Source organism: Rhodnius prolixus, unplaced genomic scaffold (assembly GCF_049639745.1).
Source record: "Rhodnius prolixus isolate KJV_2025 unplaced genomic scaffold, Rpr scaffold_2, whole genome shotgun sequence".
NCBI classification, from domain to species: domain Eukaryota; kingdom Metazoa; phylum Arthropoda; class Insecta; order Hemiptera; family Reduviidae; genus Rhodnius; species Rhodnius prolixus.
The window spans coordinates 63,681,000-63,704,480 of NW_027411592.1; the positions used below are offsets into that span (position 1 = coordinate 63,681,000).

The following is a 23,481-nucleotide window of genomic DNA, read 5'->3' on the forward strand; positions in this document are numbered from 1 at the left end:
TTTGGTAGTTGGACGTTAAGCCCCGCCTGAAAAAATAAGCAATTTCTACTACTACTACTACCACAGAAGCAGTGTAATAATTTCATTTTGGCAGCCTTCCCCCAGAATCCTAATTTTTGGGGCGAAGCCTTCCCGACTTTTCCTTGCTACTATTCTTAGAAAAAGTTTCGAACTCAAACATTTTTTTTTGTTTGCCAAACTCCGAACATCTGTACCATTTGTAATTCTTTGTAACATTTGTAACCGTACATTTTACACTTTACAGGTAAAAGCCTAAACCAAAAAAGCCCTAATATAGAAGTTTTCTGGCAGAAAAACTATGAAAGTAAAAGTTACAAAGTGGGTACGTAAAATATATACAGATTAAACGGAAATTCCTATGAGCCATTTGCTGGGAAAATGAACGATCCATTGGGTAAAAGAAGCACTTCCGGTACATTAAACCCTCACCCTGCGCAAGTGTTTATGGCCGTGCATTACAGAATATATGGCCCCTTAGAGAAGGAAACGCATCATCCTCCTTTTTGCCAGGAGCGCCCTTAATTGAATTTCCCTGTGGAAGATGTTCCAAAAAAAAAAAAAAAAAAAAAAAAAAAAAGAAAACTGTAGAAGCAGTTTTTAAGAAAATTTCAAAATACTTAAAAATCTATTTGATTAAGAGTACTTCCGGTCAGCAGTTATTCTTCAAATTTCGAAATTTAATTCTACCCCCACTTGATTTTTACTATTATTACACAGTTTTCCGGGCAGTACAGTGCAGGAAAATGGCCTGTACTTGAGCTTTCGGGGAAAACCTACCCCCTCAATCGAATTTTCCCCGATAGATGATTCAAATTAAAGTTTCAGGTCTATACGCATACAGTTAGTATACCAAATCTAGAAAAGGAAATCCAAAAAATTGAAAACACGATTCCATAAAGAAGTACTTCCGGTAGACCGATATTGACCTAACCTCAAAATGAGAAGTCTCACTTTCTGGGATCTAAACTAAATGTTAAATTTGAACTTTCTGGGATCTTTGGTTTTTTGAATTACAGTGAACACAAATCGACAAACAGACAAATTTAAAAAAAAAATCACTTTTTCTTAATTAGTAAACTTCAAAACGTATATATTTTCAGGGATAACCCAAAAATTGTAAATCTGGAAGATGACAAGCTGCACAAAATAAGCAGGAATCATCCCAAAAAGATTGGATAATCAAAAAGCTTAAATTGAAAGGTCATAGCAAAGTTGTAAGGTCTGTTATTGTGTCTATCTGTTTTGGATGACGGCAAGATTTGCTTATTGTTTCAATAAATAACAGTTAAAACAATGTGCATACCAAGTGCAATAACATGAACACACAATGTTAGTATTGACGCCTGTTAAGTTCACCGCCGTACACATACTGCAGTGCGTCATGCCCTACATTGTATGTCTGGCGCCAGACATTCTACTACACCCACTACGCTCGCTACAACTTCTAGTTAGGTTCAACAGGTTGGCCATTTTTTTTTTTTTGTATTCTTTGTTTTCTTCATTGGAAAAATCTATATTCTGTTTCCGGTATGACTTTTACGCACTGATAGACTTGTGCGTAAAGATTTTTTTTTAAAATAAATTGATTTCTTTAGGGTTATCTCACTACGTGATGAAGGTAACGCGATTGGGCAATGTGATTTCCCTTACACTACGCACTTTTACTTGTTATCTTTCCAGGAACTTCCAATAAGGGCAGTTCCGGAAGGGCTGTTCTCTTTCATGAATTGTTTCTCAACAATTTCCGGTATTCAATCATATATTAGTACGGAGATGAGCTTAAGTTCCAAGTTCGAAAGAAAACCTATGGACCGGAAGTGCCACTTTACCGAGTTTCAAGAAGAATTTCCGGTATTCAATCATATATTAGTACGGAGATGAGCTTAAATTCCAAGTTCGAAAGGAAACCCATGAACCGGAAGTACCACTTTACCGAGTTTCATTAAAAATTTCTGGTATTAACTCATATATTATTATTACGGTGATGAGCTTATTTTCCAAGTTCGAAAGGAAACCATGAACCGGAAGTACCACTTTACCGAGTTTCATTAAAAATTTCTGGTATTAACTCATATATTATTATTACGGTGATGAGCTTATTTTCCAAGTTCGAAAGGAAACCATGAACCGGAAGTACCACTTTACCGAGTTTCATTAAGAATTTCCGGTAATAACTCATATATTATTATTACGGTGATGAGCTTATTTTCCAAGTTCGAAAGGAAACCCATAAACCGGAAGTGCCACTTTGCCGAGTTTCAATAAGAATTTCCGGTATTCAATCATGCATTATTAAGGAGATGAGCTTAAATTCCGAAGTTCGAAAGGAAACCCATAAACCGGAAGTGCCACTTTGCCGAGTTTCAATAAGAATTTCCGGTATTCAATTACGGATTATTACGGAGATGAGCTTAAATTCCAAAGTTCGAAAGGAAAACCATGAACCGGAAGTACCACTTTGCCGAGTCAATTTTTCACTATTTTTAGAGATTATCCGCCATATAGCTTCTACAAATTCTCTCTAATCTTCATATTTACATTCCATGAAAGGGGCAAATATTGTTGTAGTGGTTACGGAAGTGGATTTCTAAGTTGGAGATCCTGAGTTCGAAAATTCCGCGTATAGCTAACTTTTTTTTGTAAGAAAAAAAAAAGTTATTAAAGTGTTAACGACATCTAATAATGAATTGATAGTTGGACTTAAACTACGCCTGAAAAAAGTAGGTGATTATTTTATTTTTTTCTCTCACTTGTATAAGAGGGAAGTATGGCTATCGTAAAACTAAGTTTTATATTAAGATTTCTAATTGGTGGCTTTTTTTTTTGTGAAATAGAATCTTGTGCGCATGTGTGGTAACCTGGTACTATTATAGGTCTACAACTATAATTTTTGCAGTTTGGAGCAGTTTCTGGACTCTGGAATGTTCCCAGTGAAGTGCGATTTCACAAGATGCATAATGGTGAAGAAGAGAGTAAATATTAGTGAGAATTCCGGGAAGAAAGGTCATGTGAGTCTGTACACCACTTTTCTGGAGTTTTCCCTCATATGTTCCCAAGTTTCTTGTTATCTAGCCAACCAGGAATAAACTTGGATGTAACCTTACCAGGAATCATCCTGCAGTAAATGAGGTTTCCCAAAATTAAGGTTCTATAGTTTCAGCTGAGGCACTTTTATTGGCAAAGGTAAGGACCTCTATCAAAGTAGAGATAGAGAGACCAAAGGAAGATACACTGTGTTTGTAAGATTTACACACTACGACCCACCCAGTCTAGGGAGGGGCTTTCCGGTTTGATAATAAGACAAAGCGCGAATTTGTGGCAAGACTAACCAGCCGCAGACCACCCAACCCACCACCACTCAGCCCTTAACAAACAATGCTTTAAGCAATTCAGCGCCCCCAAAAACAGTTTGGGATTTAGTTTCAGCGCCACTTCCTGCAGCACTTTGCTGAACTTCCCCCCCCTGTCGCGCTTCTAAACCCCAACCAATAAAACGTTCTGTTTCGCTCTCTCTGGCCACAAGCATTTCCGCTCCGCCTGCCACGCCCCTCAGGCGTCCCCCCTCCAGTTCATTGCGTGTATAAATAGCGAAGCGTTTGTCTGTCACAATGATGGATACGAGTGTAGACTAAAGGACTTGTTTTGATTAAAGGATTGTGTTTCGTTAGACTGGTCTTAATGTTTTATGCAAATAGATAATTAACTAGAACCAGCCTATCTTTGTCTATTACAGTTCCAGTTGAATCATGTAAATTTCTACCTTATGCATATGCTAAACCATTTCATTAGACTACTGATTTGTTTTTATTTTTTGTTTTTTTACCTTTCCCACTGACGAGAATCTATTGTAATCGTGCTGATTCTCCTAATTTTCAGTTTCCGGCGGAAATATTCCCTTTTTTAGCAGCTAAAGTACTAAAAAGTGCTTTTTAAAAATTATTCTGTACAAATACGAAAAACAAGGAATTATTCTGTACAAATACGAAAAACAAGGAATTATTCTGTACAAATACGAAAAACAAGGAATTATTCTGTACAAATACGAAAAAACAAGGTATTATTCTGTACAAATACGAAAAACAAGGAATTATTCTGTACAAATACGAAAAACAAGGAATTATTCTGTACAAATACGAAAAACAAGGAATTATTCTGTACAAATACGAAAAAACAAGGAATTATTCTGTACAAATACGAAAAACAAGGAATTATTCTGTACAAATACGAAAAACAAGGAATTATTCTGTACAAATACGAAAAACAAGGAATTATTCTGTACAAATACGAAAAACAAGGAAGTCCTAACTTTTAATACTTCGCCAAAGTGCCAACAGAATCATCAAATATCTGAGTACAGTCATGTGAGTTACACTCATTCTTTAAGTGTGGAGATTTTCAATTTTGTGTTTCCGCCCTGATATATTTAAAGATGAATGAATATTTAAAAGTAAAAAACATTCCTTACCCGGAAATAATTGCAATGCTTCAGATATTTCGTAATTTATGATCATACTTTCTGTCTTATCCCGGAAGCACTCGATGTTTCCAAAAATATTCTCAATTTGGAAAATTATTCACTTGCGGATTATTTCCTCTTACAAAAGATAAGAACAAGGCGGACATTATTAAAAAAAAAATTGTTAATTCAATTAAATCTCAACTTCCGCAATTCTCCTTCCCTTTAATAATGGGTTTCTGTAATTATTATTGTTATTATTTTTTATAAATATATTAAATTAGAATTGGAAAATAAATTAAACGGATAAATTAATAAAATTGCAAATTTAAATTATAAGTGTATAATATATTTTAGATGACCTTGAAATTTCTAAAAAAATATACGATAACAGCTGTTTAGTTTAGACAACCGTTATGTAATTATGGCTATTTTATTTATTATTTGTGTATTGTTATTGAAAAAAATGTTTTCAAAACATTTTTGTTTAATATAAATTCTAGATAATGGAATTTGGCTAGCTCTTGCATAAAGCATATTTTGTTTGCGCTGATTGACTAATAGCATTTTTCCGGATAATTCTGCGCGATAGTAGAAGATAAGACTGCATTTCTAGACTTTCGTGTCTACATATTACTGCACTGAACGCTACTTCAACACTATCCCGACAGTTGACATTATCAGCGGATTTTCTATGTAGTAATTATTCCTGCAGTTAGTTGGGTCAGTTATTTTGTAGTAATTATTCCTGCTGTTAGTTGGTCACGGTATTTTGTAGTAATTATTCCTGCTGTTAGTTGTCCAGTTATTTTGAACTAATTATTCCTGCTATAAGTTGGTCACAGTATTTTCTAGTAATTATTCCTGCTGTTAGTTGGTCAAAGTATTTTGTAGAAATTATTCCTGCTGTTAGTTGGTCAGTTATTTTGTAGTAATTATTCCTGCTGTTAGTTGATCAGTTATTTTGTAGTAATTATTCCTGCTGTTAGTTGGTCACAGTATTTTGTACTAGTTATTCCTGCTGTTAGTTGGTCAGTTATTTTGTAGTAATTATTCCTGCTGATAGTAGGTCAGTTATTTTGTAGTAATTATTCCTGCTGTTAGTTGGTCAGTATTTTGTAGTAATTATTCCTTCAGTTAGTTGGGTCAGTATTTTGACGGCTTCAGATTAACTTAGTCAACTATATCAACCGTGTCATTATCCCCCTATCCGGTAATCTGCGGACAACAACACTATCTTACACGACTGTATTATCCGCTTCCTACTTGTATTAGGCTCATCCATCGTTGGTCAGCGCTAAATCTCTGTAGCAGATCTCTATAGACTATTCGAACAATTTATATTCCCCAATGTTGTTTCTCACTAAAAATTTGTGAAATATTTGGACTGACTAAACGACAATGTCACTTTGGTTTTCGACTTTTTTTTTTCTTTTTCTTTTTGTCATTTTATATATTTTAAGTTCGACTTTAAATCGAAAACCTGGAAAAGTTCCTGGAAGGGATTTTCACGAAACGCTGAGAAATATGATTTATTCTCTGTTATTATTTTTCATTCAACAAAATGTAACAAGTGTAATCGATATAATGTTGAGCAGTCTTGTTGCGATAGAAATCGATATTTCTTCACAAGATCATTTCCCTGACCATAAACATGACCCAGACTTTTTTCAGGACACAAGAGGCGATTCTTGGAACCGCAATATTCCGCGGGACTCTGAGAACCATCCCCCCCACTTAAAAGAACCACTCCTGTAATCCGAGTCCTGTAAAGTCGTGTTAATAGTTCACAAAAGCCCCTTTTTTTTTTAACTTGTAATTTTACTTATTTTTGTTTCTAGCAACACAGTTTACATTTGAAATTACAAGCAAAGTTGCGGTTAACTAAAATTATTTAAACTATTCACAGTTTGTTTTAAATACTTAGTTAATAATAGAAATCAAATAGATGATTTTATCTAAATATTTTAAGTTTCTAAATTTGGGAGCCATCTGCATATTTTCTATTAGTTCTGTTTGCTGGCCTAATTATCCAAACTATGGTTATCGTTACGTCAGGTTAAAGTAGGGGGAGGAAGAGACAAAATTAGCTAATTATAGATATATTTTTTAAACTTAATTAAATAAGGCTAACTATGCATAAAAACTTAGTCTAATTGTTGCCCGCCTAACATACACAAATTTCTCCTATTAACCATTAAATAAAATACAAGGGCTAGACTCCGGGAATCGAACCCACTAACCAACAATACATCTTAGCATTGCGGGTCTAGTCTCTTAACCTCTTAACATACTTTACTATAAATTTCTTTTATTAACCATTAAATAAAATCCAAGGCCTAGACCAGGGGAAATCGAACCCACTAAACCAACAATACATCTTAGCTGTGCGGGTCTAGTCTCTTAACCGCCTAACATACTTTACTATAAATTTCTCATATTAAGCATTAAATAAAATCCAAGGCCTAAACCAGGGGAATCGAACCCACTAAACCAACAATACATCTTAGCTGTGCGGGTCTAGTCTCTTAACCGCCTAACATACTTTACTATAAATTTCTCATATTAAGCATTAAATAAAATCCAAGGCCTAAACCAGGGGAATCGAACCCACTAAACCAACAATACATCTTAGCTGTGCGGGTCTAGTCTCTTAACCGCCTAACATACTTTACTATAAATTTCTCATATTAAGCATTAAATAAAATCCAAGGCCTAAACCAGGGGAATCGAACCCACTAAACCAACAATACATCTTAGCTGTGCGGGTCTAGTCTCTTAACCGCCTAACATACTTTACTATAAATTTCTCATATTAAGCATTAAATAAAATCCAAGGCCTAAACCAGGGGAATCGAACCCACTAAACCAACAATACATCTTAACATTGCGGGTCTAGTCTCTTAACCCCCTAACATACTTTACTATAAATTTCTCATATAAACCATTCAAATAAAATCTAACATTCTAGAACCGGGAATCGAACCTACTAAACCAACAATACATCTTAGCATTGCGGGTCTATTCTCTTAACCGCTCGGCTACCGTGGCGCCTCATAAACAGTTATTTTATCTGAGTAGGCTGTAACCGAAGTAACTCTTCATGTTTTATATATCAGCAATCACCTAATGACCTGTTCCGTCGCATCGGAACATCGGATTTCCTTAGCTATCTCCCGGAAATAGATCAAAGGAAAATCTGGGGCTTATTGACAGACAACAGCCACCCCAGCCTTGGAAATGATGTACTAGTTTACGCACAGATTCTCAATATATCGTACAGCATTCAGAGGAAAGTAAGTAAAACATCATTAGAAAATTTTTCCTGATCACTGACCAGCACAAGGTAATTTCTATTAATTAACCAGCTGTTACCTGTGTATAATTAACAAGTTAATCGGCTAGCCTGATGAAATATTCAACTGAAAATAATAAATTTTAGAAAGCGTGTCTTCTTTCACCGGCGTCCCCTCTTATCTACACAATAATAGCTTTCAATTCTGAAAGCTATTCTTCCATTTTCACTTCACTAATTAAGAACAAAGAAAAATGCACTCATAAATAAATTAGTGCTTTAAAAGATTCTTTCCAAGAAAAATCCTGTCTGATGATGCTGTGAACAAAATATGAGGTCCTCAGATCACGAAAGAGTGTTGTTCATCCAAAGAGACTCATTTGGATTAAAAGAATCATTTTGTAAACATTTACATGACTTTCTTTTACTTCCAACTTGGGATTTTTTACTAAATTTTAGCGAGCTACGAGAAAACTGGTTCATTGTAGTAGTAAGATGGCTTTTGAGAATAGCCTAAGTCCACTAGAATCTTTTCCTTAAAATATTTGTTCCCTCCCCCACCCAGGAAATCTGAAAACTAAGTCGAGCTTAAGATTTCCATTTTCGTAAACATGGAATTGTTAAAAATTTATCCAGAATTGCTTCAGTGGGGGGGGGGGTGGAATTTCAATTTAAACTAAAAAAAATTTAGTTCGCTTCAACATTATACATGTTTTATTTAAAATGGAAGATCGGAAAATGGATCATTTCCGATTATCAAACCTTATTTTCCTTAAATGTGGAAAAATTTTTGATTACACAATCATATCGCCTTAAACCAGTTTGGTTTGTACTATGTAAAGTACCATATAGTCAGTTTGTCTGTTAAACCTTGATGTTAAGGTTAGCGGTTTTTGAGGAAAACAAATATTGTTTTTCCACGTGTGGTTGAGAGTCAACTGGCAGAAGTTAGGCGGCTATATTGTAAGGCAGCCTGTATGGATATCCTATAGGTAAGGTGATAAGGGTAAAATATTTAATCCTTAATTAATCTTGATTAGGTGATAAGTCCCTTTTTGTTACACTGATAAGGCACTTTAGGGGAAGGGGGGTCCAATATGCACGTACTCTTCATAGAATATTCAGGGGGAAATATTTCAGATAAAATTTGCAGCCCCCCTTTGTGCACCAGAATTTAAAAGAAAATCATGAAAAACTTTTTTCTTTAAAACAGAAAAAAACAAACTGAAAATTCTATTCAATAATTAAGAGGGTACATCCGCTTTAAAGGGAACATAATTTTTAAGCTTCCTGTGATTATTCGATTTTTGAGTACTCACCGGAAGTATTCACTTCACAGAACCCCCCCAAAATTGAAAATATGGTCAAAACTATATATGATCCACCGGAAAAGAATCGATTTTTCAGCTCTCTCACGATATTCTTTTGACTATTCTAAATTGGCCACTTCACTGTAAATCAACAAGTTATTAGTAATAATTATAATAACTGTTCATTATTTTTGTTGACTGGATCATAGTTTCAATAGGATGAAAAAGTTAATACCATTTTCAGTCATTATAAACTTGTATTATGCCGAGCTTTCTGGACTAGGGACTAGGGTCATCTTCAGGGCTAATTTACAATGTACTATTTTACATCATGGACTACATGAACAGACAAGACAGAAGACAAACCAACTCTCTAATGATGTAAAACCGTGTATTGTAAAATAGTACATTGTAAATTAGCCCTGAAGATGACCTAGTCCCTAGGTCGAAAGCTCGGCGTAATAAAGTTTATCATGACTGAAACTGGCGACTATTTTTACATCCTATTGAATAATTATAACTGCAAGGAAAAAAGGAAAGGGATTAGCTATGCGCTTAGCGTATTGGATTCCCAAAGTGCCCCCAGGGGTTCGAATCCACAGCTGCTTTGGCCTATAGATTTCTCTCTGTCTAGGAGCTTCTTATAGCTCACAGTCCCGGTGATGGAAAAATTGTTGTCTGTGACGAGAAAGCACACTGTCCGGAGGCTGGGAGAGCGCTGAAAGAAGTACCTGGCGACAATAACCTCAGATATTGAAGTGCCTTAAATCATGAAAAAGGAAAACTGCAAGGAAAATTCTAATTTTTCACTAAAATCAGCTGACCGGAAATACCAATTAAAGAGATTTTCTTTTGATCAGTTTTGAGACGTAGAACCATGAATATTATGTTGAAGACAACATTTCGAATACAAAATTTACAAGAAACTTTTCCAGAACCACCTTTTTGATATTGATTTTCAGTGAAAAAAGATCACTGCAACGATTTACCGGAGATCGTACTCTACTTCCCCCCTCTTGATTAGAAATGAGAGAAGGTTATGAAGCTAATATGTAACAAACAAATAAACTATCGGTTCAAAAAAACGAAGCAGACTGTCCCAAAAATGAGTTTGAAGAGAATGTAAACATAAGAGATAAATACTGGGTGACCCAGATTTGATAATTAGTGCTGGACGGGGGGAATTGTCGACTCGGATTTCTAGACTGCCCCCGACCCCAGCTCTGAGCTCTTCTCGTGTTCACGTAAAGAGATATTATTCAACTACTTTTCTTTTTTTTTTTTTTAGTTTCTCTTAACGCGTATCACGTTCTCGTTTTTATGTTTTGAGCAAAGAACCCAATGGACGCAAATTACAAACACATTGCGCAACTACTTCGCCCCCCCCCCTACAGACATGGCAGGTACCAGGGCACATGGGTATATTTTCCCATATATAATAACTACTTTGTCCCTTTTTTCTACATTTCCCCGCATATAAAACCCCCTCCAAAAATTACTACTAACATTTGCACGTGTCTTGTAGATGCGTAGATTTTTCTATCTGTAATTGAAACTAATTTTTGTATGAACCCATCATCTAGTTAATAGTTTTTGACAGCCGGCAAAAATAATGGCCGAGTTTATAGACTGTGTGCGCATGGTCACGTACTACAGGCAACTGTTTTCGTAATTTTTCTTTTTGTATTTTTTTTTTTTTTTCTTAAGAATTCCAACAATTAGAGAAAAATAATAACGAGTTGTCCAGAAACAATGAAATAACCTTCATTATCTACGTCACAGAGGAGTGGAAGTGACGTTGTTTACTTTCCCAGTATAACTAGTTATTGATGGAGAGGGGCAGGCAGGCCAGCAGAGTCGTCCTGTCGTCAATCAGTATTGATCAATATTGACTTCTTACTTTCACCTAACGATCTCTTTCTCTCTCTCTAGTAAGCAGTGGCATATCGTGCACACAGTTTTTACTTCCTTCCTTTTCAACAAAATTAAGTACTTTTCCCGCTGAAACAATTTATTTTTCTGCACGATCTCAAACTGAAAGTAAAGCTTTAATAAAAAGAAAAAGGTGTTGCGACTTTTTGAGCTTAATGTGGGAAAAGGTCGAAGACCAAAGTTCAGCTTTTTCTAGCTAATGGACCAAAATACCAAAATAAATAAAAGGCTTCAAAAAGTATCACTCCGTATACATAAATATGGTTTGTCTGTAGGTGTTTCTACGATTGTCTGAAAGGATGTGACCCAATTCCAGGCCCACTAATTATATCGAAAGAGAACACGCCTAATTGATTCATTCTGGAATGCTGAGAGAAGTATAATCGGCGCGCATGCGCGTGGGCAGGATGCTAACTGTGGGCATTGGATTCATAAATCTGCATTGTTCCCAATTGTCAATTCCGCATTTTAGTTTGAATTATAACATTTCCGGCTACTACTTTCTCGACTGACCGAGATCATCAGATTCTCTCTGAAATGAAGTTTAAAAAAAAAATGGTTCTCAATATACTCACTCGACTTCCTCTTCGTAAGATTTTCAAAGTTTTTAACTCATAAATATTCCACCAAACTCTTGAACCTTTGAAATCCTACACCTCGCTTCCAGAAGTGCCGCTCAATTAAATCCCAGGAGAAAAGTGTCAGCCGTGAGAAAAAAAACAAAATGGCACTTCCGGAAAAATCGATTTTCAATTAATTTGCAAATTCTGTCCCACATTTGTTTTTAAATTAGGTGGTAAGCTAGTACCATGTACAGAAATAGCACTTTAACTATCCTTCACATACTCCAAGTACTCTCAATCGAATTTTTTCCAACTCAAATCAAGAAGTCGTCAAAGCAATCACCTGATTGTTACCACAGGCTATGCAGTATGGCTAGCATACGTGTACCTGTCATGCAGCAAACCTATTAGAGCCACTGATAACGGTACACTTTCTAGACAAAAACCAAGTTTTTCAGACCTATACCCAGCAAAATAAAGCTCAAAGCATAAAAAAAAAAAAAGAAGTGAGCTATACTTCGCGACTTATTTAATACTTAAGAAGCAGTAGTTTTAAGCGCTGTCTTGAGTAAACAGTACATCTCCAAATTTGTAAAAAGAGGAGATCAGTTTAAGCTTATTTTGTCCAAAATAAGAATTAGAAAGAAACACAAAAATTTAGAATACCCCCCCAAGGGCGTAACTAAAACAAGAGTTTTGATTAACCTTTGGCAGTCGCTTCGGTCAACTAAATCCCCATTGGCCTACTTACACAGTTCCAGTGCTAACTAGAGATATAAATAGTATTTAACATTTACTTAAATATTAAAATAACTACAAAATAAATAAAATAAGTGAAATACCAGTTCTAACTGTAATACTAATTCTCGTAACTATGTTTTTTTTTTGTACTACACAATATCACAGCCAATGGAAATACTAGAAAATAATAAGCAAAAGATTTCAACTAGCCAATAATCGCATCTCAGGAGACGATATTGCCACTGCGCAAGGTACAAAAGAGGTGCCATGGTAGCCGAGCGGTTAGAGGCGACAGAGTTAGCGAGACCCACAATGCTAAGATGTATTGTTGGTTTAGTGGGTTCGATTCTCGGTCTCTTAGCCTTGGATTTCAATTAATGGTTAATATGAGAAATTTATAATAAAGTATGTTAGGCGGTTAAGAGACTAGACCCGCAATGCTAAGATGTATTGTTGGTTTAGTGGGTTCAATTCCCAGTGTCTAGGCCTTGGATTTTAATTAATGGTTAATATGATAAGTTTATAGTAAAGTATGTTAGGCGGTTAAGAGACTAGACACGCAATGCTAAGATGTATTGTTGGTTTAGTGGGTTCGATTCCCCTTGGATTTTATTTAATGGTTAATATGAGAAATTTATAGTAAAGTTTGCTAGTCGCCTCCGTTCAAGACACCTAATTTGGTAGTTGGACGTTAAACCCCGCCTGAAAAAATAGCCGATTACTTTACTTTAATAAGCAAAAGATTTGTGAAAAAGCACCGTTACGCGGACACTAAAAGAAAACATCAGGAAGTTATTAATATGTTTGTCAGTTCGTGACTAATTTCCTATTTTTTAATTGTTATTAACAATTAATTTTTGTGTAAAACAATTAAAATTAGTTTTTTTTTTTTTTTATTGTTAATAATCAACACACACACACACACACACATTACAAACGAATCTAATAGAAGCACTCTACCACACATACACGCGTAAACGGACACATTTATTGTGTCAAGGCTGAACTGATCTCTGGACAGTGTACAATAACCGCATTACTGACCGAATTTTGTTATTTATATATATTGTATAATATAAAACGTAGTGTCACAGGATTTCCTTTTACTAAATTTTTCGTCATTTTCACAGCTGCGGCAAGGTGTTCGCATCAGCTCGTCGAAAGATGGGCATCACAGTCGAATAAGTGCTCTCGTAAATGTGCTAATGATGTACTGTACTTTGAACATCAGTATTAATTTTCTTTTAATTAATTTAAATAAATTAATTAATAAAAACATCGAAAAAATAAAAACTAAAATTTTCTTTCTCCTTAATAAATTATTAAGAAATTCTGATGTGAACGAAATTCGCCTAAGAAAAAAAAAAGAAAAATATCTTATAAGGTTGCAGCCCTAAAGCTAGTGGAAAAAGTAGGCCAACAACTTCTTCGGAGGATTGGCCTTATTCCCGTGGGAGTAACATGACCTAAATAACTCACCGCCAATAACTAACTACTTCTACTCTCTGTTCCCCCCCAAAAAAACTAACTCATGTTACTTCCAAAAAATTATTATGTGTAAAATATGAGTAAGAGCAAAAAATATGAGTAAAAGAGATTCTTTTTTTCTGTTAGTTCTGTAAGCGAAATTACTGATTAATGGGGTGATTTAGGTGTTCAAAACCAATGGCGATACTCTGCAACAAGAAGGATTTGTGGTGCCCGCTATTTCAGTTGTAGACCTTAAAAGAAGGTTAACTATAGAGCAATCAGAGATTCCATAGCCTACCTTTATTGAAATAAGAACGCTACACTTCTGTCTTTATTATTTTAAATAAACATTTATTCGAAGATTTCTACAAAAAAAATAAATAAATAAATGAGCAGCTATAATTGTGCAAAAGTAACGAGAAAATTGAAGACAATTTCTAAAATTGAACTATTTTCGATTTTTCAATAATAATAATCGATCAATAATAAAGACACTATTTGTAGATTTTGTAGATTGTATTAGAAGGGCGGTTCCACTAAAAAAAAAGGGGAAGGAACTCAGGCAATCCAAAATGGTTCCCATTGTTCCTCTCCCACCCCTCATCTCATGAGTGATACTGGGGCTTTAAGACAACAACAAATCCGGCTAAAGTTTGCCAGATGCCAATACAATAAACTAATAAAGTAGTAACAGAACACTAGAGGGAGCATGGCGACTCAATCGCCCCCAGTGCACTGGAATAAACCTAGAAAGTTCTGGTTTAAAGATTACCAGGATACCACAATCTCCGGATAGGGAAACATTTAACCTCCCCGAAGACGAGAAATCTAGTTTTCATAATAAACGCACAGTCTCATTGGACTCACCACGGCCAGCGCAAATTGGCGAAACTGGGTAAGGCCACATTTCAAAAGATGGTACCCTAAATTCGCATGTCCACTCAACACCTGAACCAACTGGCCGGATCCCGGGGGACCTGCTAAAACCCAACCATATCCGTTTTTGACAGGCCAAGAATTTCCTTAGCCTCTTGACGGCAATCAGCTCGAGATCTCCACCTCTTTCCTTCAAAAATCCACTGCTCCACCTCTGTTCTAACAACGTCGATAGGATGCAGGGGATATTGGGCTGAGGAGTCATTGGTTATCAACGCAGCTCCTTCCTTTGCTGTTTTATAAAGCAACACTATTCAAAGCTCCCAACAAATTGAGGGCTGCATAAAGACACTAGTTTAAGATTCCACTCAGTAGTGTCCAGCAACCAGCAGATCAACTAGACAATCTTCAGAATCAAGAGTATTGTCGCTTTATGGACCAAATTGTGGCTACTTATAAGTTTTTTACATTTATTGAACTAGAAGTCACTCTTCTGTTGTAGTTGATCTTATAACATTTAAGCCAACGAATCAACAATTCATAAAAAAAACAAAAAACCTTACAAGTTAAGAATTAGGGATTATAAAGGGAAGTTAGTCATGCAGACATGGATCTTGTATATGTTTGACTGGGAAATAAATCAGCCCATCCTGAATTAAACATGATCCAGTTGTGTTTTACTTTTTTCTTTCTTAACTCAGAGCTTAAACAAAGAACAGGATGACGAAAATAGACTACATGCCTGAATAACAGGTACAGGTTAGACTATTTATATCCCTAAAACAGGGCGATTATTTCTGTGGGGGGGGGGTGAAGGGAGGGAACATGGAGACAGGGTATTGATTAATGAGATGGTAATTCCAGTTGGTATTATAGAGCGACTATTTTTTTGTTTTCCTTTTATTTTCATTACTTACAAGGAAAAGTATAGCTCTACTGCTACAAATTTTCTTAATCGCATTTTCAGAGGAAATTTCTGCTTTTTAGGCCCCCGGAGTTCGATACAATTTTCTTTTTCTTTCAAGTTAATATTCCAGCTGGAAAACGAAAAATAATAACAACAACAAAAAGCTCCAAATTCACATTTTATTTGAGTCCCTCCTTGGAATCTGGGAGCAAAGTTCACGGCCAAAAACCCTAAAATTCCGGATATACCCATTTCCTGAAAGGGTTTATAAAAATGTTTTGGACAATTTCTCTAAAAACAGCTGATACCAATTCTCTAAATGTTTTCATTATATCCCAATAACTATGAAAATTATAATTACAATTATTTTTTGTTTTAAAGAAAATTTCCAAAATAAATAAAAGAAAATCTTTTAGATATCGCGACTTTTACTTATAATAAATCAGAATCTTGACTTTTTTTTCTTTTTTTTAAATTAACATCATTCTAAATAACATTGATCTGACGCAATATTTCTCAATTGGTGCAGCTATTCGGATCGTTTTCAAGGATGAACAATCATTTTGTGCCTTAACCTTTACTGCTTTTTCCCTAATTTTTCAAAACCATAGCAATCAATAATCAAAGGGTGGCAATGCCAGAGGGATTATCTCTAAGGAGTAGAATAAAAAACAGAAAAGCCCAGTGACGCTGGGATAGTTCGTAAATCTAATGCTGGGGGGCATCCAGGCTGTATGGAAACCTGGGTAACCATAGTTTCTAGAATTTCGATCTGGAGATTTTTTTTTTTTTTTTTTAAACCTTGAAGGCAGCTCTGATTAGTTTACTGGGGTAACCTCAGTAACTGAAGGAGACCCGCAATGCTAAGATGTATTGTTGGTTCAGTGGGTTCAATTCCCGCTGTCTAAGCCTTGGATTTTATTTAATGGTTAATATGAGAAATTTATAGTAAAGTATGTTAGGCGGTTAAGAGACTAGACCCGCAATGCTAAGATGTATTGTTGGTTTAGTGGGTTCGATTCCCCCGGTCTCTAGGCCTTGGATTTTATTTAATGGTTAATATGAGAAATTTATAGTAAAGTATGTTAGACGGTTAAGAGACTAGACCCGCAATGCTAAGATGAATTGCTGGTTTAGTGGTTTCGATTCCCTAGATCTAGGCCTTGGATTTTATTTAATGGGTTAATATGAGAAATTTATAGTAAAGTATGTTAGGCGGTTAGAGACTAGACCCGCAATGCTAAGATGTATTGCTGGTTTAGTGGTTTCGATTCCCTAGATCTAGGCCTTGGATTTTATTTAATGGGTTAATATGAGAAATTTATAGTAAAGTATGTTAGGCGGTTAAGAGACTAGACCCGCAATGCTAAGATGTATTGCTGGTTTAGTGGTTTCGATTCCCTAGATCTAGGCCTTGGATTTTATTTAATGGGTTAATATGAGAAATTTATAGTAAAGTATGTTAGGCGGTTAGAGACTAGACCCGCAATGCTAAGATGCTCCGTTCACGATATCTAATTGGTAGTTGGACGTTAAGCTCCGCCTGAAAAAATAGGCAATTACTTTACTTTTTTTAAAGTGTCCAATAAAAGTTATAGATTTACAAATATGCAACTAGACCACCAAGGATAAAGAAAAGCAAAATCGTGAAAATTTGTTTAAAGAAAAAAAAAAACTGAAAAATCGATCCAGTAAAGTGACTGATTGATCGATTTTTTGTTTTTGTTTATCAAAACCTTACATCAGCGCCCTCAAGTTGGCATCTAAACAAAATAACAAGATTCGAATTTTTCTGCGGTGTACGTAGTTACAGACAGACACGCCCACAGGAACATTTGTAAAAAATAACTTCGTTTCGTACTTTAGGGTAAACCTGAAAATAGTTATTTCTGAGTAATTTCTGCATAGTTCTTCTTACAATTAGTAGAACAAGAGAAAAGTAAAAATAAGGAATAGAGAAATTCTGAGAAAGCAAAGTGAAAATATTATTTTCGATTAAAGTGAAAGTAGGTATTAATTTCAATATTAAAAGATGTTTTATGAGGCGAATCAGCTGATAATTAGATGAAGATATTAAATAATAAAATTAATGGTTGTTCAATTAAAGAATTTTAGTTACCTTTGATTTTCTTCTTACTGTGTAAACAACCATCTTGTAAGATCGCGTGTTTCAATGAATTATAGAAAAAACAAAACTTATAAAATCAAGATTGAATTAACAATTTTTTTTTAAGAAGGGTGATTTAAAAAAAAATAAATAAATGAAACACGAACTGACAGACAAACGTCAACTTAACGCACTTCAGAATAGAAGACGCAACGGTTACTAGCACGAGTATTGTCAAGATACTGAAGAAGTATAAAAACGCGGGTGCTAATCGTACTGTTGGTCAAATGATTAGGAGTAGGGTCGTGCAGGAGCTATTTAATAGAGAGGGGAGAGAAAAGTTAGTGGTAGAGAGAACGAGCTCCTGTTTAGTGGTGGGGAAATTAGCTTACTAACACACTCACTCTCTCTCTCTCTGCACTAACACACGCGCGCACACACACACACATACTGAAAGCACAGCCCGTTTGTCTCCTTATATTGGGATTTATATGTGTACGTGTTTGAATAGCACGTATCATTTTTTTTTTACTAGAACGTTTAAACCATTTCATTATATCGTATTGACAAATATAAATGTACGTATACTTTGACATCATTATTTTTGGCACCACAGCTAATGGTAATTTCCGGCTTTCTTTAGTTTACATTTTATAGATTGGTTTATTTCTTTTTCTCTGAAGAAATGAGTTTTGTCTGTCAGTATGAATCACTCGAATTTCACCCACTTTTTCCAAAGAACTGATGATTCTAACAGAAAAATTTATCATGCACGGTTTTACTATGTGGGAGGGGCTACACTAAGCCCTTATATTTTTTTGTTTTCTATTATTGTATTACGTTAGTCGGTACCTTCACAAATTGGAAAATGATGCATGCACATAAAATGTGGTACAGATATTTATGTGAACTTAAATGTCCAGTGGGTTGTTCTGTTCCGTAAAGCTGCTTTAAACTTACAATGTTCTGTACTGAGTCACATTTCCGGTTAAAAGATTTTTGGATGTACCCAAGCTGGGAAAACGGGTTCGTATCTCACAGTGGCTAGCCTTCTCACAGTTCACTGCCACCGGAAACAGGGGTCTGGGGGCCGAATCACAGAACGGTTTAATTTTTAATTTTTTTTTTTTGAAAAAAAAAAGATAAACACGCCGGAAGTCTGGGTAACCATAGTTTCTAGAATTTCGATTTGGAGATTTTTGCAGCTCTGATTAGTTTACTGGGTTTAACCTCAGTAACTGAAGACTGAAGATAGAAAGAAGTTTTATCTAAACTTCATCAACAGTATCTCCTGGTCACTCCGGGATTCTGGGTTAACGAACTTGCTGATGAAACAGCAAAGTAAGGAGCTGCGTTGATAACAATGACTCATCAGCCCATTATCCCTGTATCCTATCGACGTTGTAGAACAGAGCAGTGGAGCAGTGGATTTTTGAAGGAACATCTGGAAACGGTGGAGATCCCGAGAGCTGACTGCCGTCAGGCTAAAGAAATTCTTGGCCTGTCAAAAAAAAAAAAAAAAACGGCTATAGTTGGTTTTAGCAGGTCCCCCGGATCCGGCCAGTTGGTACAGGTTTTGGTTGAGTGGGCATGCGAATTTAGCGGTACCATCTTTTTCAAATGTGGCCTTATCCAGTCTCGCCAATTGGCGCTGGCTGTGGTGGAGTCCAATGAGACTGTACGGCACTTTGTAAGAGGTGTGTCCCCGTTTATTCAGAAAACTAGATTTCTCGTCTTCGGGGAGGTTAAATGTCTCCCTACCGGAGATTGTGGCATCTGGTAATCTTTACCCCAGAACTTTCTAGGTTTATTCCAGTGCACTGAGGCGATTGAGTCACCATGCTCCCTAGTGTCCTGTTGCTACTTTATTAGTTTATTGTATTGGCATCTGGCAACCTTTAGTCGGATTAGTTAGTCTTGAAGCCCCGGTATCTCTCATGAGATGATGGGTGGGCGGGGAACAATGAGCATTTTGGATTCGCCTGTGTTCCTTCCCCTTTTTGGTGGAACCGCCCTTCTAATACAATCTACAATCTACAGACAACACTCTTCAGTAAGCCATAAGTAGCTCCTTAGAAGAGAAAAAATTCCAAAAAGCAGGTGGGTTTGAACCTATGATCACTACGTTGGAATCCAGTATTCCCTGACCTCATAGGGAAACAATGGGCATTTTGAATTGCCTGCGTTCCTTCCCCTTTTTTGGTGGAACCGCCTTTTTAGTAAAATCTACAATCTACCAACAGTACGGGATACCGCGAAGCTTACTACGTAGGACATCCTGCTCTTCAAGGGGATGGATTAATTGGGTATTGGAAAAGTGAATGGCCCCCCCCCCATGATTGGCCAAATATTTTTCACTTTGATTTTATTGTATCCTTGATGGGAATAAACTGAGACGTAAACGGAAGTAACACAACGGAAGTGTAGTCATCTACCTTTTTTTTTTTCAAGAAAATTTAATGACGTAAATTTGGTTGTAAAAGGAAATCATGAAATCATTTACAGATTTTCTTTTGTTTCCACTTTTGGGCTGAGAAAAACAGCTATACCAACTGTTCAAGCTCATTCCTACTCCTTTCTGTCCTCCAATGTATGCTAATCGCATCGCACGCATCGACCTCGGCAGTTGTCGTGCTTACGACTGTTCCCGGCTGCTCATTGCTCTGTGCAGTCCACCTTCAGTTTCTCTCTTCGTTTTACCGCAGTCTGTTCGTAACGTTTGTTCTCTGGCGCTCGTACGGAAGTGTTTTCCGTTTTCCGCTATTCTCGCTACACCGCACGTTCACCGAAACTGTACGAGTGCTCAGTTTACTACTCTTCCTGTTACACCGCAATTTCAAGTGTTATCCCGTGTTCACTTCTATTCGTTACACCGCATGTTCACGGGTACGCAGTTTTCCGCTATTCTCGCTACACCGCATGTTCACCGCTATTCTCGCTACACCGCATGTTCACCGCTATAAAGAATATTAATGCCTATTTGGCCTTCAATCAGCTCGCCTTTAGTCAAGAGGACATAATCTACGCTCATAAAGGTATCTGGGGCCAGGGGGTGGGGGAGTCGACTCTCTTTTCCCTTTGGGGTTTCCATTTCCTTAGAGCTGGGTCACGCCAGTGTCCACATCTTGCAAGGTAAGCCTTATTATTTCATTCTATTTGTATAATTTCATTTGATTGCCCGCTTAACGAACTACACCCTATTCTATACAGTCCACTTTGTTTGCAAAGATCAAACACCAACTTATATATCCCATAAATATTCCCGGTTATTGCGTATTTAAAAGAGTTTTTTTTAAAAAAAAAAAAAAAGCCAGTTTTACTCAGGCAATTTAAATTTATTATCCCATGTAATACGTAATAAAAATAAAAGAATCATTTGAAAAAAATGGTCCATTATATAAGATACTTTTAAGACCGTGCTGAGAAAACAGGAGGCCAAGCAAGAGAGAGGAAGTGGAGGAAATTTGCTGTTATAAATGCGAAAGGTTAGAAGATGCGAAGACCAGATACTTGCAGTGAAATGACCGGAAGTAAGCGGCCCTGACCTTTCAAGGACAAAATGCTTCGTCTACTTGATCGCCCCCCCCCCGAGTTGCAAAAAAAAAAAAAAATTTAAACCAACGCCACCATGATTAACTACCCATCTCTTACAGAGGAGGATATGACGCCATAAAAATTATTTAAAAAAAAAAAAAAAATTAGTATTCCTTTAAAGGTCGCAAGAATATGGGGTCCTTTATTTTGATTAATTATTCTGACATTAAATTTATATGTCTTTATTTTTGTATAAATTATGTGTAGAGATGTCACAAATAAAAATATGTACATATAAGGCTATGTATTTTGTAACATATGTACGTATTACATTTAATGACGTTTGCTGGAAAAATAAAAATATACTTTTTGGATTTCTGGTAAACGTTTTTCATTTGTATAAATTAAACAATTTTTATAAATTTAGATTTCTTTAAAAATTATTATTTTTCAGATTTTTAAATTTGTATTTTTATTCTTACCCCCCCCAAACACATCAAAGGAATCGATTATCGATTCTGAGTTTTCATCGGGAATTCCCGAATTGATGTCCTGGAGTGCGAAAAAGAGGCTTTGTATTTATGTATTGGTGTATAAATACGAGGTTCGTTTGAAAAGTCCGTGCAAAAATAAAAACTACTTAACTTTTTGGGATAAACCTTTTTAATTTCTCAACATAGACTCCTTTTAGGCTTATACACTTCGTCCAACGCTGCTCTAGTTTGTTGATCCCTTCCGAATAATAGGATTTGTCCAAGCTCTGAAAAATAGCCATTCGTTTCTGCAATCACCTCCTCGTTTGAATAAAATCTTTTTCCCGCCAGCCATTTCTTCATATTGGGGAACAAATAGTAGTCCGAGGGAGCCAAGTCTGGAGAATAGGGGGGGGGGATGTGAAACGAGTTGGAACCCTATTTCCATTAATTTTGCGACCACAACTGCTGAGGTGTGAGCTGGTGCGTTGTCGTGATGGAAAAGGACTTTTTTTGTGGGCCAATCGTGGGCGTTTTTCTTGCAGCTCGGTTTTTCAAACGGTCCAATAACGATGAATAATATGCACCTGTAAAATAGTTTTACCCTTTTCCAGATAGTCGATGAGGATTATTCCTTGCGAATCCCAAAAGACAGTCGCCATAATCTTTCCGGCCGAAGGAACGGTCTTCGCCTTTTTTTTTTGGCGCAGATTCCCCCCTTGGTAACCCATTGTTTAGATTGTTCTTTGGTCTCAGGAGTGTAGTGATGTATCCATGTTTCATCCACAGTGACGAAACGACGCTTAAAAGTCCTGCGGATTCTTCAGGAACAGCTGCAAACCGTCCTTGCAAAACTTCACACGATTTCGGTTTTTGGTCAAGCGTGAGCAATCGCGGCACCCCCATCTTGCGGATAGCTTTGTCATGGTCCAAACGTTGATGCAAAATATTATGTACCCGTTCATTCGAGATGCCCATAGCACTAACAATCTCACGCACCTTCACTCTTCTGTCATCCATCACCATATCCATGGATTTTATCAATGATTTCTGGAGTAGTAACCTCAACAGGGCGTCCAGAACGTTCAGCGTCACTTGTGCCCATATGGCCACTCCAGAAAATTTTGAAACCACTTATAAACTGTTCTAATCGAAGGTGTCAGAGTCACCATAATGTTTATCAAGCTTCTCTTTAGTCTCCTGAGGCGTTTTGCCTTTCATAAAGTAGTGTTTAATCAACACACGAAATTCTTTTTCGTCCATTTTTTTGAAAATCACTCGACTTCCTCGATTCAAACGAATGCCAAACACAAAGAAATAGACCGATCTGGCTGAAACTTGGTGTGTGTTCTTCCAAGAGATGCTACTAACTAAACATAACCTCGATACGCGCCAGTGGTGCTATCTCTCTGACTTTGCACGGACTTTTCAAACGACCCTCGTATATATTATATATTTTGGGAAGGGGGCGCGTCAACATCTGAGGTTATTTTGGCGGCCCGGAGCATTTTTCAGTGTACTGCCGGCCTCCGGACAGTGTTCTCTCGTTACAGACAACATCGGGTCCATCACCGGACAGTGAGCTGTAAGAAGCTCCTAGGAAGAGAAAATCTTATGGTCAGATTACTATTATTATTATAATTATTGTTATTTTTATTCAAGACCAGTGCGTAAAACATAGAAGGTCTCAATTCTACCAACTGTTTCATATCTGGAAATAGTGCGTCATTTTATACCCCATTAAACATATGGAAAACTTTATTAACTATTTCATAATAGTTTTCGGCTGGTTTATT

At 36.3% G+C, this 23,481-nt stretch overlaps 1 protein-coding gene across 10 annotated transcripts in view; it reads right to left on the minus strand.

Annotated features, from left to right (window-relative positions):
* LOC141450153 (high affinity 3',5'-cyclic-AMP phosphodiesterase 7A-like) overlaps positions 1-23,481 on the minus strand; it is a 392,695-nt gene that overhangs the window by 67,563 nt on the left and 301,651 nt on the right. The window contains exon 1 of one of the 10 annotated variants that reach the window (XM_074120292.1): positions 17,691-18,229. The exons of the other annotated variants lie outside the window; for them this stretch is intronic. Coding sequence (XP_073976393.1) covers positions 17,691-17,723 — 33 coding nt within the window. The 5' untranslated portion in view covers positions 17,724-18,229. Of the gene's footprint in view, positions 1-17,690; positions 18,230-23,481 lie in introns of those variants that run through there. 10 annotated transcript variants of the gene reach the window in all.